Source organism: Rhopalosiphum maidis, chromosome 2, assembly GCF_003676215.2.
Source record: "Rhopalosiphum maidis isolate BTI-1 chromosome 2, ASM367621v3, whole genome shotgun sequence".
In the NCBI taxonomy this organism is placed as follows: domain Eukaryota; kingdom Metazoa; phylum Arthropoda; class Insecta; order Hemiptera; family Aphididae; genus Rhopalosiphum; species Rhopalosiphum maidis.
The window spans coordinates 29,917,588-29,935,162 of record NC_040878.1 but is presented as its reverse complement, the minus strand read 5'-3'; the positions used below and the strand labels follow the sequence as shown (position 1 = coordinate 29,935,162).

At 23.7% G+C, this 17,575-nt stretch overlaps 1 protein-coding gene across 6 annotated transcripts in view; it reads left to right on the top strand.

The window, feature by feature from the left end:
• Nucleotides 1-17,575, top strand: part of LOC113551339 (echinoderm microtubule-associated protein-like 2) — a 53,076-nt gene that overhangs the window by 17,191 nt on the left and 18,310 nt on the right. The window contains exons 1-5 of one of the 6 annotated variants that reach the window (XM_026953529.1): nt 1,051-1,069; nt 6,207-6,407; nt 8,171-8,336; nt 8,397-8,636; nt 11,532-11,615. In XM_026953529.1, the coding sequence (XP_026809330.1) occupies nt 6,212-6,407; nt 8,171-8,336; nt 8,397-8,636; nt 11,532-11,615 (686 nt within the window). In that variant the 5' untranslated portion in view covers nt 1,051-1,069; nt 6,207-6,211. Of the gene's footprint in view, nt 1-1,050; nt 1,070-3,140; nt 3,193-6,206; nt 6,408-8,170; nt 8,337-8,396; nt 8,637-11,531; nt 11,616-16,981; nt 17,370-17,575 lie in introns of those variants that run through there. The other 5 variants (XM_026953527.1, XM_026953525.1, XM_026953526.1 and 2 more) reach the window with 5 other exon arrangements.

Genomic DNA, 17,575 nt, shown 5'->3' with positions numbered 1-17,575 from the left:
AAATCTTGTATAACTTGTCGTTTCGGTCCCGTGAATTTCGTGCGAGAATAAAGATTTTTAACCTTGGAAATTGAAACTATAAGTCATTGAGACAATGTCATAAAAGTTAAGTGTGGAATTATGAAAGGTTGTAAAAATTAGTAACATTTTTCCATTAGGTATTACGTAGGTAGTTACAAACCATTTATTAAAAGTCGTTTTGTTGTAATATTTTATAATAACCCATTAAAATGTACATATTATGTAGATACTATAAGTATAGTATACCTATAGTTGATTCATAATCTTTAATATGTTGTGACTGTTGTGAGATAGGAATTTTTATCTTATAAAATTACATATATTTATCAGGTTCATAAGTAGTTTTTAAATAATAATAATAAGTTAATAATCGCTAGGTAGGCAATTTATTTTATTATGAAAATATTTTTTACTATTTAAATAAGTATTTAAAAAAATATATAATCTTTATTTGAAGTAAAAAAAAAAATGTTTTTCGTAATTAAAAAAAACAAATAATCACAGCACTATTATATTACTTGTTATTATAACAGTACTGTGTCGTGTAGAATTAAACATTTTCAATAATTTCTTACAAAATTGTGTAGGTACACTTATAAAGGTAATGCCATTTTTAAACCACAAAAATCTTAATTATTTAATTAATTGGACAAGCAATTCAGACTTGTGTGTACCCGATTTCGAATAGGGACCCCCGGTATGTGGTAACACTGCCCGTAAACATATATCGATTGACCCTCGTGGTCACCCTTCGAGAGCTGCGTTCCGAGAGGAGTGTTCATACAGCTGCAACGACTGCAACGACGCGGTGGCCGTTGTGTTTGAAATCAAACGTCGGCCAAGTATGACGTGTGTAGTCGTTTTGGTGTAGTTAAAAGTACATTTTAATTTTTCCATTCTCGTTAATATGTACAATCCGTATTTTACAAAAATTATCGTTTCATTATCCTAGATTTATATTAATAGTATAGGCAAATCGAGCGTGTAGTTATTATCGAAAAGATGATTTTTTGATACGGTTTTACGTGCGACAGATTTATCTTCATAAGTAAGTCTGTTCTGAAGATTTCTTTTGGCAGTGTACTATCGAGATAAGTTTTGAATTTTTAGAACATTCTTTACATGTTAGAAATTGATTTTTACATTTTTAGTGGAATATTTCCGACTTGTAGTCATTTATTTTAGTATTACAGGATTACAGTATTTCGTTCGAGTTGAACACCTGCAATAGTCTGTGTATAGGTTTTAACGTTCGGCTTCCAAACGACACAAATCCTGGAGATCCTATTTTTATGTACTACCTTCGGTCGTCAACCTCGCTGGATGTGATTTCCAAATTTAGCATTTACTACTGCGTTCTTGGTAGCTATATGTGTTACATATTCATTTACCTGTTCTAGCCGGTGTTACGTCGGTTCAAAAAAATTCTCTCCTTTATGCATTTCACATACCACTCTGTCTATAGTTATTTATTGATACAATGATAATATTTCAACTTTTTATCGTTCAACTCTTGTTCGTTATGGTATTTAGCTTTCCTTTACATGATTGTATTGGGTTTTAATATTCCAAAATTTAAAAATATCAAGTATTTTTTGTTAGTTAGTATATTTATCAACTAGAAATTAAATGTGTGTAATTGAAATCAAATGTTTTAGGTATCTGAAATATTAACTATAATAAAAATGATAATGTTTTGTTATATTTATATTTAGTTAAATTAGTTAAAAAATAATAAGATATTTATTATTATGCTTAGAAAAAATTAAAGTGAACCATAAATAAATATATAGTTCATTAATCAAATGTTGAATTCCAAAATTTGCATTAAATATTTATCAACAAATTACAAAAAATATATTACTTATTAATAATTTTGCCTAACATACCATGTATAAAACACATTTTAAAATTTATAATGCATTAATATAATTTCCTATTGAGTACAATTATAATATTCGTAATGGAAATAAAAATCTAATGATAATCAATAGTTAATTGTTTTTTAAATATATTAATTTTTTAATAATTAATTATAAGTTTTCACCGAGTAACTTAAAATTTAAATATATTAAAACCAATTCATTCTTATGTCAAATTATTAATTAGGATTGCAGTTATACGTATTTATTAATCAATAACGTACAAAATACAAAATACAAATTATGATAATTTCCGAAGAAAATGTTTACTTGGATAAATTTATATTATATATAAGGACATATACCTATATTATGTATATGTATATTATAGATAAATATTATATTATAGATAATGTCTGTTGTATAAACTTATTGTATTTTTAAAATTTAGAAGCTTTTTAATATATACATTTTGAATACCTAGGTAGTGTTCTGTGTATTATCTGCCCGTAATTATTTCCAGTTTAACTGAAAAAAATAAGAACATAATTTTAATTAGTTTACATATTATATGCTATATTTACTATTATAGCAATAATCATAATTTTTCTGTCGCATGGAAACTTAGAGTTTAATATTTTAAATATATAATTAATATTATTATGTATATTAATATATTAGTATATATGTGTAATATTATTTTCTAATTTTTCTTTTTTTTCAAATTCACATTTTTTTCAATTGGTTGATCTTTAGTTTATTCTGAAAATATTATTATGATTTTTGTTTATGAACGTTTAGAATTGTATTTATTTAATATGTATATAGGTATAGCTGGTAGGATATTGTGAACTTAGATTGAAAGAAAATTAATTAATTTATTGATGTTGTGTTATTGATTTTTTTTTTAATTGAATTGACATACATAAAATTAAGTTGAGGTGCACCACAATTGAAGTGGTTTCCGTAAATTCATACACTATTATGGTTCGAAGTTAATCCAAGTTGTATTAATTACTCAACTATTCGCTCACCTAAAAACACGCAACTATCCTTATTGCGTGTCTTATGCACATTATTCACGTTTGGCATATTCCTCATCAGTCATCATCTAATAGTTTGGTTATTTTTTTTACTTAAAACGAAAAGCCATATACTTTAATTAAAAAATAAATAATAATTTCTAATGTATTATAATATATATTAATATGATTCAATAAAAACGGCGTTATTGCTGAAAATATAATTACAAAAATAGTTTCAGTTACCGACATGCAGACTGTAACGGCTAAGGTGCAATTGGCTTGGAGTGAGTGTATAATACATTTTTAAAGTCAATATTAACTCGTAGAATAACATAATATGTACATATGCATTATCGTTTTTATTTGAATGATGGGCATTGGGCGTAATTTGCTAATGCCTTGATAAATGTTGGGTGTGTACCAAGTTCGTAAAAAAATATAAATTTATGTTTTTTTCTATACTGCATACGTAGATGTTTATGTATTTACTTAAATAAATTAGTATATGATGTACCTAATACCTATGTATAATTAGTTTGATGTGTGGACGTATATATAGTAAATATATTATAGTTGAAACGATCTAATATTTTGGCTATTAAGTCTAGTAGGGTAGGTATACTTAAATATAAAAATTATATATATGGAGTTACATGTTATATTATATGTATATTTTAATTATGTTCAAGAATCTATCAGTGTATTATAATTGGAAACAACTAAAAAAATAGAAAAATAGTATTTTATCAAGTATATTTTTTTTTCCGATTAGTAAATATAAAACATTATAAATAAATCTTAAATATGTACGTCCAATTGATGCTTCGTGGCATAATAAATAAATTTGACAATAAATGTAAAACTGATTTGTTTTTCACATGATGTGGCCGATGTGGGTAACAATTTACGAGTAATCATAGAGCCCACCGTCCACATTATTATTATTTTTAAAGAAATTTCGGTTTACACAAAGTGTTTAATTAAATGAATTCCTCTAGTTTAAAAAAAATGTATATATAAGTATGAACGGGATATAAAGGTAAAACATGTATAATTCACAACATGTATTGTCTTTTTTAACTTCTATCATTTTCACTAAATAATATCGCTATTCAATTGTGAGTTAAAATTTTTTTTTGAAAATGTTCTGCACTTCGAATAATTAATAAACCATTTATATTTAAAAATCAGAAATGTTTATATAGTTTATTCAAAGTTAAATAATTGTTGAGGTGGACTTCAATTATCATATTTTAATGAAACGGGGGCATCAAGTCACATATTGTAGTAATTTAAAATTTGTAACTCTTTTGGTGTGTAATGTGCATAATGCATATATTAACAAAAACAAAATCGTCTTAAATTGAAACATTAACTACTTGGTAGTAATTGCTAGTTCAGTACTTACTATCTATACTAATTTATTAAATTTATAAAAAAATGTTTAATTTTAATGTTGAAAATACATTTTTTGTTGTATCAATGGAAATTTATTCATAAATGCATCTGAGTATGTTGTATTATTGTATACTACTGATATGAAATATTGAATTTCTATACCAGATATTCTTAAAAAATAAAAACTATAACAAATTATAAGAAACTTCTTTTTTTCGAAAAATATTCTACGCATAGTTAAAAAATTAAAAATTTATCAGGACTCAGCTTTACCAAAATATGTTTTAAATGGTTGTCATTTCAACCTAAGAAAATCTAATTTTTGGTTTTATATCTATGTACTGAAACGCTTTAGCAATTTTATTTTTATTTTTTTTGGTTATTCAATGTTATGTGTGTTTTTACAACAGCTAATTTTACTATATTTACGTTTTACCTTGTGTTATAAAGAAGGCAAAAATTTTCGATTAAAATTAAATATAAAACTACTCAAGTATATATATATTATAATTATTTAGTTTAAAAATTGTATTTAGGAAGAAGAAAAATTAAATAGGTATTTAAAAAATCTTATTGTAGAATAATGCGTATTTTTTAATATTTCATATACGTATCTTTTTATATTTTAATATTACTGATTTTGTTTGGTTAATATTAAAATGATTACTTTATTATGTATATTATATATAATTTGTTGAATATATTTTTAATTATTGCTGTTCATTGTTCAGCTAATACTCGAGTAGCTTATACTCTTGGGGATTACATTTTAGTAGCGTATGTAATAAAAATAATTACTTCATTTTTAACTATGAATTTACGGGCTTATTGCTACCTATTGAAGATAAAGATCTGTATGTGTATTCCTAAGTCTTGTATTATAGCAGTTGTTATTTATTTTGTAAAATGTATTGATAAAGTTTGAAATTAGTAAATATTATTTTAAAAATATTAAATTACTATATGTGTATAAATATAAATAAAATTGAAATCGAAAATTGAGCAATGCATGAAGAGAATTATAATAGAAAATTATTTTAGTGGTAGAATGTAGACTTTAATGTTTTGTGTTATCTATACTCAATACTCTATAGTGATTATTTTTGACGAAATTTGCTTTATAATATTTATAAAGAGCAATAACTGTTGTTTTAATGTTAATTGTATAGTTTAGCGACAATGTTTTAATTTAACGTATAATTCTCATCATTTTCTTTCAATATTTTTTAAAAATAATGTATTACCAAAGGATTTTAGTGTTTTTATGCTTATATTATTTGAATTTATTCTAAAAAGCATCCTACATATCATATAAATGCAACCTTTAATTTAATTTGAAAGAAAAAAGAAACCCGAAACTTTTTTACGTTGTACAGTAGAATAATATACATAATGTGTATTGTATGATATTAAATATAAATATAATTTTGTAGTAATATGCATTTACCTATATTATGGATTTCTGCCATTACCATAGATTTCAGACGTATCAGGCGATGTCGTTATAACCGATTTATATCGTATTTATATAAGTGCTAAAAACTTTTAAAAAATAAACCATCACAGCATAAAATCATAAAACTTGTCAAATAATATTTATTTAGATCCTTCCTTCACAAGTAAAATTTTTAAATTGTTTTATGTTTAAAGAGTTTAAAGATAATATTTGCATTTTACTTTTATTTTTATTTACGTAAATTATTTGTTAATAGTATGATTGATTATGAATTTATGATTTAATTTAAATTTTAGGTAATGAAACTAACCATAATAAATTTTTCTTTTTTATCGTAGTGATATAATTCAATAATGTTTAGCAGTTGTAAATTAATCATGTAAACGTATACCTAAACCTAATATTATCTTAATTATGTTTAAATCAAAACAATTGCTTTTACAGATGACATGATTGAAACGGAAAATGAATCGCTGCGTGAACGTGTATGTGACTTAGAAAAGAAAGTTTTAGAACAAGGTGACGAAATAGTATGTCTCCGATCAACGTTAGCTGATGTACTTAGGCGGTTGAACCAATTAGAAGGCAGTCGGACATTGAGTCTCAATACATCGGCTCTGAAGAATGGAAACACGCCTAGGGCGGGTACGTTTGTCACTAATTAGTGTATAAAGTTATTGCGGTGGATGATAAATTGTTATTGCTTTGATAGAGAAAGCTTAAAATTATTGTTATTAATATTGAACAAAAATGTCGGGGAACCTTCAAAATAAGCTAAGGGAAAGCTCTGCGAGTTTTCAATACAAACTATCTTTTATATAAGGTTAATGTATACTTCTTCTATTTAATGAGCATATATTTTAATATTATCAAGTAAAAATTCAGTTGGAGGATATGCCCTTGATTAAACTATTCAAAGGATGAATAAAAAAATGACCCGTACTATATAATTAATAATTATATTCAAGGCGAAATGTTTTAAATTTTATTTAAAGTATAAATGCTATTTATTCTCATATCTCATAATAAAGATTAGACATCTTCTGATGATCTATTTTCATAATTTTGTGTACATTGTTATTTGTTACTAACGTATTGTTTGAGTTGGTTTATCATATTATATCATGAAAATTAAACTCGGTGAAACTTTATAACACTTAATAAGTACATCCATTAAATAATATAAATTGAAGTATATATTAAACTGTTTATGCATTTTTTTTTTTTTAATCATATTATTTTAAATCTATTTTAAGCTGAAGTTAGTTAAGACTATTAATCATTATTTCTATTAATTTATTAATTGTTGTTTTTTTCAATTTGTGTAAAATAATTGTGTGAATTCTAATTCTAATATATTAAATATTGTACCTTAAATATTATTTTAAAGATTTTATTATTGTTTGTGGAAATAATGAGGTGCATAAAAACTTTGTATAACAAATATTTCATAATAATGACTTGTAAAAAATTTTAATGGTGACATTTTTGTATTTGAGTAATTAGTAATTACCAACAATGGATATATTTTAAAGTTATTAGAATATAGTAGCTATTTTAAATGGCATACAATTATTGATGAATAATAATTAGTGCATACAAGGTTAATTTGTTTATTATATTATGAATAATATTTTCAATTAATCTTTATTTTTAAATAAATCTATTGACGTTTAATAATGTGGTGAACTATGATAATGTAGTGTTAGGTTTTTATAACTACTTTCATTAAATAATTAATTGTTGATGTTTGAATAATACTGCTATTTTTTTATTTAAATGTTGATAAATTAATAAATTTTCTTCCGACGCTATTAATAGTTTGAATAACTATTCTGTATCAATAGTATGTTAGTATTATTTTTATATTACTTTGATTTTTTTTATATGTTTTTATAAATTATGCTAAACCTAACCTAATCTAGGATATTTTTAAATATGAAACAGTTTCTTTATGAGTATGAATTATCATCTTATGGTTATGGAACAGCTGTATAATAATTACGTATAAATTATAATGATAATTATTGGTTATTATGAGTACAAGCTCGAGATATTATATTGTGGAAAATGTTATTTTAAGGAGTTGTAGGTAGTCAATTAAAATGTATAATTGTAAAATATATTGACGACTATTATATTTTTAAGTAGTTCAAAATTAAAGTAATGTCTTAATAATTACAACTTAAATAAATATTATTGATAACGTTTGTAATATTTTAAATATAATTTTCATAAAATAATATAATATATGTTTCAAGCACAAATATCTAAATATTTAGCATTCTTAAATCAAAATACTATAATAAGTTCTTAAACCACTATAACAATATATTGATATTGTTAATTGCAAAATTATATCAAACTAATTTGTATAATATATTAATTGTTTTTGACTTTTTATTAAGGAAACCATTATGGTGGAAATGGTCATCATTTGATTTCACCAACATTATCACAAAAAGAAGTAACACTTCGCTATAGATCTGCAAATGAACACCCTGTATCTGCATTAAGGGATCCAGTTAGAAGAGTCCCTAGTCACAATAACTCACATTCTTCATTACCTCAAAGGTAATATATATTGTAAAACTTTTCACTAGCATTTTCTTGTACTAATTTTTTTTTTTTTAGGAGGGCTGTACATTACCAATCAACTGGTTCATTGCATTCCGACTCGCCAAGTTCGAGTAGTGTATCGCCAGTACCTCCAGCATCACCATCCCCTTCACCAACAAGGCCTGGTACTGCTCAAAAACCTCAGCGTTCAAGTGGCACAAATTTGTATAATTCAAAGAGATGGAGTAGTACTGGAGATTTTAATCAGGCACAAAATTTTAGTGTTGCACCCCAATCTTCCACCTTAGCTTCCAGGTGAAATAATAGAGATAAATCATATTTATGTTCACATACATGTGTGGATTGGGTTTTTGGTTGTGATTTTTACTTAGTTATTATTGCACTTCTACAATTTTTTACTTAAGTTAAAAAAGTTAATTTTTTATGAAATATGTTCGTTCAACTTTTCAATTAAAAATAACTAACAATAATTATTGTTTCTTTTATTATATTCTTGATTTATAAAATATTAAAATCAATAGTAAATTTTTTAACATGAAAAAAAATGATTGCAAACATATTTATAACCTAAATTAATCTAACCTATAATTTGAAGTACTTGTCTAATTAATGATCAAAAAGATTGTAAGTGAGATTGTAAACACTAAACTTTTATTAGACTAGAAACTAATTAGTATATTATATGTATAGTTGAAATTATTATATTATTTAGAATACTTACTGACCATAAAATATATACAACTAGACTCAAACGAAGTCAACAAGTTATCAGGACCACATTCTTTTCATATTTAATTCCCAGACACTTAGTTCGGTTTATAAATCCTGTCAGTAAAACAAAGATTTCCAAAATATTGAAGCACATAAATTATTATTCCAATCATACAACTTTGTAGTTATATACTCATAGATTAACAAATAAATGTATTTCAAATTTTCAACAGAATTTCACCATTCATTAAGAAGATACTTAATCTACAAATATTATCTTCATCTTATACATGTTCAACACAGTCAATTTGTGTTCACTAGAATTAATTTTATATTGTTAATTTTAGCATTAGAGTGAATTCACCTATTACTAGACTTAGAATATTATCTAGGGTACTTCTAAGATTTTATTAGTATTTTTTAAATTTTAATATGTGTTATAAGTATACAAACATTACAATTTTAAAATGTACAAAACTTGCTTAAAAATTAAATTAACAAAAAAACCTATGAGATGTCCTAAGGCCTACATATTATTCTTAACTTTAAATTTGAAAAATGTCCAAATTGAAAAAAAAAACTAACAATATAAAACTAGTTCATTGTCCACAAGTTCCACTGATTTCTTTAAAATTTATATAAACTCTGAAATGATTGCTTATATAAATAAACTTTTATTTTTATAATCAATTTAGCTATATTAATGAATAGGTAGTTAAAAATTATTAGTAGGTATTGACTTTTTATAAAGGAATCTAAATTGTTGATTGTTTAAAAGATTTTTGGTTCGTTTTATAATATTCTCATCTGTTTAAAAATGATTTTTTCCTTTTGATAAGTTTGAGAAACATTATACATCAACATCGTGGGCGCCGAGAGGGGGGTGCAAGGAGGTGTACTTGCACCCCCCTGGCTTTACAAAAAATTAAATTAAATTAAAAATTGAAACTTTTATTTTGCATAATTATCTAAATTATATTATATTACGTATTTAACTATTATTATTATTATTATTATTACATATATAAACACTATTTAAAAATTAGCGTATACCTACTTGCACGATGCACCCCCCTGATAAAATTCCTGGCGGCACCTATGATCAACATCACTTGTATTAGTGTTCTAACATGATATGTAAAAAAACTAATTTTTTTTACATATTTAAGATTTTAAAATAAATACTGACGATAGAACATAGATCTATTTTTTACTTTAATATTGTGTAAATCATTGATGTTCAATCTCTATCTTCAGTGAGCCACTTTGGTAAATAATTATTTCTTAGCAGGGTAACAATTAGTTGTGTAGCAAGGGTATAGCAAAGTTTCAAAGTGTGCCTACACTAGAAGTGCAAATTGTGAAAGGGTACAAAATTCTGCTTTGAAAGTAGCATTTTTATTCTACCTTCAAAATGTCAATTTTTTCATTATACATTTTGAAATCCGTTCGATTTTGTTTATTTATACACTCTACTTGTGAATTTAATGATGAAATTATGAAAATAGCATAAGGAAAATCCCAAATTGTTCCATCAGTGTTCCATTAATAATTATTATTAATACATACATTGCATACATTATTTATCAATTTTTTTAATTATTAAAAAGGTGTTTTTTCTTAGATTACCAATTGCTAGTGATGCTAACAAATCTTTCTACGTGGCTGGTAACAATTTATATGAAAAAAGTATACAAATAATCACAATTAGGTATATCACAGGGGTGGAGAAAAGTTTTTATTATAATTGTTATAAGAAATTCAAAGAAACAAATTATAAATATTTTAAAAATTATAATTATAAAAAAAAGGCAAACCTATACTTAATAAAATAATATATAATAAATCGTAACTTTATTTTTAGAAAATATAATATTCTTTGGGCACTTGACCCAAAAAAGGTTTACAACCCCTGGTATATCGTATACATTTTTTATAGAATTTTGAGTTTAGGGTTGAGCATCATTGGTGTAAATGATTGGATATTTAACTATGAATATGGCATCAATATTATCTTTCTTTGGTTAATTATAAATTTATAAGTTTATAACATACAATTTTATTCTTCAAATTTTATTAGTTTAATACCAATAACACTAAGTTAAAAAAATAAAATATTTATTAAAGGATATATGTTTGCAATTATTTTCCATTTATTATTGTACCTTAGTATGTACAAAATTTATGTTTGGAATAAAAATATCTATCTAACTGTATAACAAATAACTCATTATCATAACTTACTATATTATCATTCTTTACTAGATAAATTTGTGGTAATTTTAAATGAAATTTTATTTTTTTTTAACTAAATGTTAAATTTAATAATAAGCAAGTAATAAAAATTAAAAATAATAATTATTGATATATTCAGTACTCAACTAGTATATATTTTTATCTCTTAAATTTTCAGTATTTATAAGTAGTATTAATGTTTGTGTTTGTTTTTGCATGTTGTGTGAATTTGTAAAATTGTAGACTTGGCACAAAGTCGTTGCTTAATTTGAATTTGCGATCACAACCACAACAAAATCATAATCATCATTATCATCAAAAGCACGGGTAAGCAATTGTTTGAAATTTATTTTTGTTAAAAAAAGATTTTGGTGATGGGATTATGTTCTAACAAAACCAAATGGATATTAATTTTATAATTTACGATTTAAAATAATAAAGTAATAGGGTAAAATATTGAAACTTTTTAATACTTGTGTTTTGAATAAGTTTTTATAAGTAAAGAACAATGTTGAGTTAACATTAGCTCGGATAAAATGTTATCTTATAATAGTGGTAGAGAGAGGTAAATATTTCACATATTATTAATTAGGTATCTTTGCAATGGGGATAGCCTTGTTATTAAATTATTATTTATTTTGTGTAATCTGACATTTTAATTTGGTTAAACTATTATTGATATATACACTATTTGTGTAGTAGTGAATATCACAAAAATCAATCAATGAATTTGAATGAAATGACTATGAATATTAAATTTACTAGTGTTTTTAACCAATGTCATATACTCATATTAGTCATAGAATTAAAGCGGAACTATGGAATGTATTATTGAGCAACCTACTATTAAAAAATGAGTTACAACTCATGAGTTTAAAAACTCAATTGTTTTTAATTGAGTAATCAAATTCACTAATAATGAAAAAATTGCTGGTATTAGATGCTTATAATTTATAAACTGTAATCATGTTTTATTATTACCTTATGTAGATAGGTAATTCAAATGTTAAATGTGTTTAAAAACAATTAAATTAATAATTACCCAAATTAAAAAATGTTTTAATACAATTAATTCTAAATCAAACAATTATATTTATAAAAAAAATTATTTTGAATTAAAATTATGATAATAGTTATAAATAAAAAAAATCAGTGAGTTAATATCGTCATAATAACAAGTGTGTTTAATTTGAATTAATATATTATTATTATTATTGATTAATTAGTTAATGTATTGGTGTGAATAGTTTCATGATATATAGTATATTCTAAATATTTCAAAAAATTAATTGTTTATAGACGTGGCGTAGGTATTGGTATGTTTCAAGTTTCTTTATTTAAGAATTTTTTAAGAATTACAGAATAACAAAAATTATTTGATGATAATTCTTTTTTTTTTAAATATTTATAAGAATAAATTTATTATTTAATCATAAGTTACAAGTTGTAAGAAGAATTTATCTCTCTAATTGATTTATTCAGAACCATTAAGGTAGTCTTCTATTAAAGATTTAGATATTATTCTCAACTGACATTTCTTTTTTGAACATATATAATTAATTAATGAAGTAAAACGTTGTTAGGGTTTAGCAGGTGACAATTTTGCAGGCACTATGTCTAAAAATGTTATATTGTTTATTCAAAATTTGAACCTAATGTATCTGTCTATACTCTATATCTTAAAATCAATTTCAGATTGATTAAATTAACTTTTTAAATATTATATACTTTTGTTTCTTAATATACCTATCTTATAGGTTTTTGGATGTATTTCTTTGTTAAGGAACTTGCTTTGAAAATAAGTTAATACTAGCTCTTCTTCAGAATGTCTCGTCATATGTTTTTGATAATGTTAAACATCATTGTTAGGTATTTATCCAAAAATCTTAGTGGAATATAGTCTATATTTCTGGTTAATTGCCACTTTTTACATCAGATCAGTTACAATATTATATTTTATATGAATCATTTCACTCTCCAACTACTCTAATATACTTTACAACTTTTAATGGGTCTAAAAGTCGTATAACTTAGATTTGTAATATTCTTGATTTTTGCATTAATTTTGATGCTGAATCTAAACTTCGGAATTTATCTTTAAATTTTGAGTAATAAATTATATTTTTAGCTATGAGTAGGTAATTTTCAGGGATCAAGTGATTAATAAGAATCAATTGTACTTAAGTCAAAACTATTTATTGTATTATTATAATTATCTATTCTTATACATTAGTACAATTTATACTTTAAAAAACTATTTGTGCGCTCTATTGTCAAAAATTGACATCAGTGAAAATATTTTATTAATATATAATATATAATGAATAACCAATTTATAGTTGCCTAGCTGTCCACGCGTACTTCGTTGCCCGTACGAAATTAATTTGTGTTAAATTTTATGTAACACAAGGTTAAGTCATATTTTTGATTTTCTCTGATTTAGTGTATAGCCGTGTATAGAAGATAAATTGATATTTCCGATATATAAACTTAACGTTACTTAATAAAAGTTTATTGATAGTGAAAATAATTGACAAAATATTGTAATTACCTACATCTTTAAAGATATAGATAAGCACAATATGTTATTTTGGTTGTATAGTTGAGGAGATAATTTATCACCTATGATCAGCGCACGCCGGTAAATCAACGCATCATCTCGTTTTTCTCTGAATTGATTAACAAATATTATTAATCATAATCAAATATAGCCTATGTCACCCAAGAATAATGTAGTTTACTATTGATGAAAGAATTTTCAAAATCGGTACACTAGTTCCAGAGATTACTTTCTACAAACAAACTCATAAACTTACAAGCTTTTCCTCTTCGTAATATTATTAATATAAATTAAAAATTTGAAAAAATAAAATATATGTATCATAATTAAGTTAAAAGATAGAATGTTCAGAGCATAACAGTTAAGCTAATAGTTCTACTGTGAGCAATTTTAAGGAAAATATGGGTACCATCTGGTTGGCATTTAAAACTGTAGATTTATTTTTTGACTTATTTTTCAAAATTTAATTTACTTAGAATAATTATATGCCTATATTATATTTAATATTTTATATAGTTATATTAATGAGTTCTATATTAATAAACTATAATATTATTATCATAATAATATTATGTAATTATAAAGACTACGACATTAGTTTTTCGAGTATACGTGAATATATTATAATACGTGTGAAAATAGCAGTAGATATTGTTAAATAGATTAGATATCTAGACACATATTGAAATATTATATTTTATACAGATACATATATAATACATTTTATTAAAAACTAGATTAATAATATAATTTTTAATTATTCATATAAGTATGAATAATGTATTAATGTAATATATTATATATGAGAATTTTGATTATGTTTAATATAGTTTTAATGCGGTTTTATGATTATTTAATTATTTAAAATATCAAATGTATAAAAAGTTTTAAATATTTATATTTTTTTATGTGAAAACCACACACAAAATATTATTTCGTGTGAACTCCGATAACATTTTAAATTTAGATTAATTTTAAGTTTCACATATTAAATTCGATATAATTTTCCCGAACTCTATGAATATATAGCTTATGATAAAATACACAAGAATATTTTGAAACACATTTTCAGTGTCACAATTTTAGTAAAAAAATAAATAAATATCTACTGAAGTTTCATATTTTTCAATTGGATAATCATGGATTATACGTATAAATAATAAGCAATATTGCTCCCTTCTCCAAACTACACACCATTTAATAATTACATAATAATTAATATGAAATTAGAGATAGTTATAACCATTAACCATGAGGGTATAAATACTATCTCAAATAAAATGTTGCCTATGCTAATATCATATCCACCAGTAAATCATGTGTATATATTTAAATATTTTAAAATACGGAAATCTAAATTAAATATCATTAATATCAATATTATATCTGAATGAAATTAAAGTGTTGTCTATTGGTAAATAGTTCAATTCCATTTACCTAGCAGTAAACAATTATTTAAATAGTTTATATAAAATTCTTAAGTTAATCGTTAATCTTAGATATATTATAAATATTACTATCTTTGAGATATATTATATATCTATATATTATTATGTATTGGCATATTGTATAAGTTATAGGTTAAGTCGAAGGTCTCGGTGTGACCTAGTATTGTTGTTTCTAAGGAAAAAAGTATTATAAATACAAAAAAAAAAACCTTATAAAAACAAATTATTAAAAAAAAAAATAACTTTAATAAATGATATCGATAATATAAATTAGGATTTTTCGTTTTTTGTATAATATGTGGTTACTGGTTTTTGAATACTTTTGATGTTTGATACTACTTAATTTTGAGAAGACAACACCCCGTACACGCAGTACTAGGTACATATAAGTATATAACACCAAATTTTACGTTTTAAACAATTTAAACCTTTTTCAAAATAGAAATCCGTTCTACTTCGTTATTTTTAACATAACTGTGGATTGATATATTAAATTTATAAGAGAAAATATTATTTGAGAACTTTTAGGATTTTTAGTTATTTTAATTTTGAAATAAGTTATTAATATTTTAAAATTTAAAATTTTGTTTATTACTTGTTTCAAAGTTAAAATATTATAAAAAACCTACGTAGAACCCTGTATAATAAATTTACTTTCAAATTTTATAATAAATCACTTTTACATTAAACTATTATACTAATTACTAACATGGATTCTTATTTATTTTAGTTGATTTTTAAAATTTTATAAAGTCTTAATAAATTTAAAGCATATTGCCTAGTCACTATCAGTTGTATATTATACTTATATAATAGGTAGGCAGATTATTATTTTTTTTTTTTATGTTAATTATTTTTTATAATATTATTTTTAGTGTACATTTTAATTATTTTATTTAGTACAATTATTAATATTATGTAAAAAGGTGCGTAACATTTTTAAAATTACTCATCCACGAACTGAATTGACTGAATAATTGTATTTTATATCACGTATTTATAACTGATTTGTATTAACTATTAATACATTTATTTTATACCTAAAAATAATATCATTTATCAATATAATATAAAGGTTTATTTTTATATATTAAAGTAGATATTTCTATTTTCATACATTTTAAAATAATTAATTAAATTAACTATACTTACATTATTTGCTTAACCGGTAACTTTATTAACTATTTATAACTTATTTTCACTTACCTAAATAAATAGTTTACATTCTTATTAGACGGTTTTATAACAGTACCTATTAAAGTTATTGTAATAATTTGTAGATTTCTTAAATTGGTCTTTTATGTGCATTCATAGATAATCAAATCCATGTTCACATTTTTACATTATTGATTTTAATAATAATATATAAATATATAATTATACAATATATTATATTATTGTTAATTGTTATCATACTTTTTTCGTTTGAAAATATAGATTTTGGCTTATTTATATTATATATTTATTAAAGCTAATGCTTTGGCCTTGTACGTTGGAAATTTTAAAGTTGATTAATTTCAATAATAAATTGTGTGTTGTTTGTGAGTGATAGAGTAGGGCAGATTTATCGGAGGAGATGCGCATTCTAGTAGCCATTACAGAAAACCACAATTCGTAGACAAGGACGGGTGTCGCGTAATATCGTGTATATATAAAGGCGTTCATTTGACGCCGCTGACATCATTGTTATTCGTCTCGTTCCGGCAGTGTAGGTTTTTCGTACGATCATCACACACGTCCATCGGCCATATTATACTTTTCCGATTGAAATTATTCAAGTTCTTCATTTTCCTATAATTATTTTTGTTTGATATATTTTAATATATTTCATTCGGTGACAAGTTACTGTCGAGTTTTAAAAACAATGCCTTCTGATAATAAAAACAATAGCAAGCCGACAGCTGCAGATAATAAAAGTAGTAGTAAGACGACGACTGCAGAAAATAAGAGTGGCAGTAAGACGACGACTGCAGAAAATAAGAGTGGTAGTAAGACGACGACTGTAGATAATAAGAGTGGTAGTAAAACGACGACTGCAGCGGTTACTAAGAGTAAGACGACGACTGCAGATAAGTATGTGCTTTATATGTTACTTTAATCGTTATAGTGATATAAATTGGCTTTTATATTTAACAGATTTAACAGGTAAACCGGGCCCACCATGTGATATTATCATTCACTTTGTATATAATACTTTAATAATAATATTATATTTTAAGTAAAATAATGAATTATTATTTGATTGCTCGGTCAAATATATAAGTTAAAAATATTCAGTA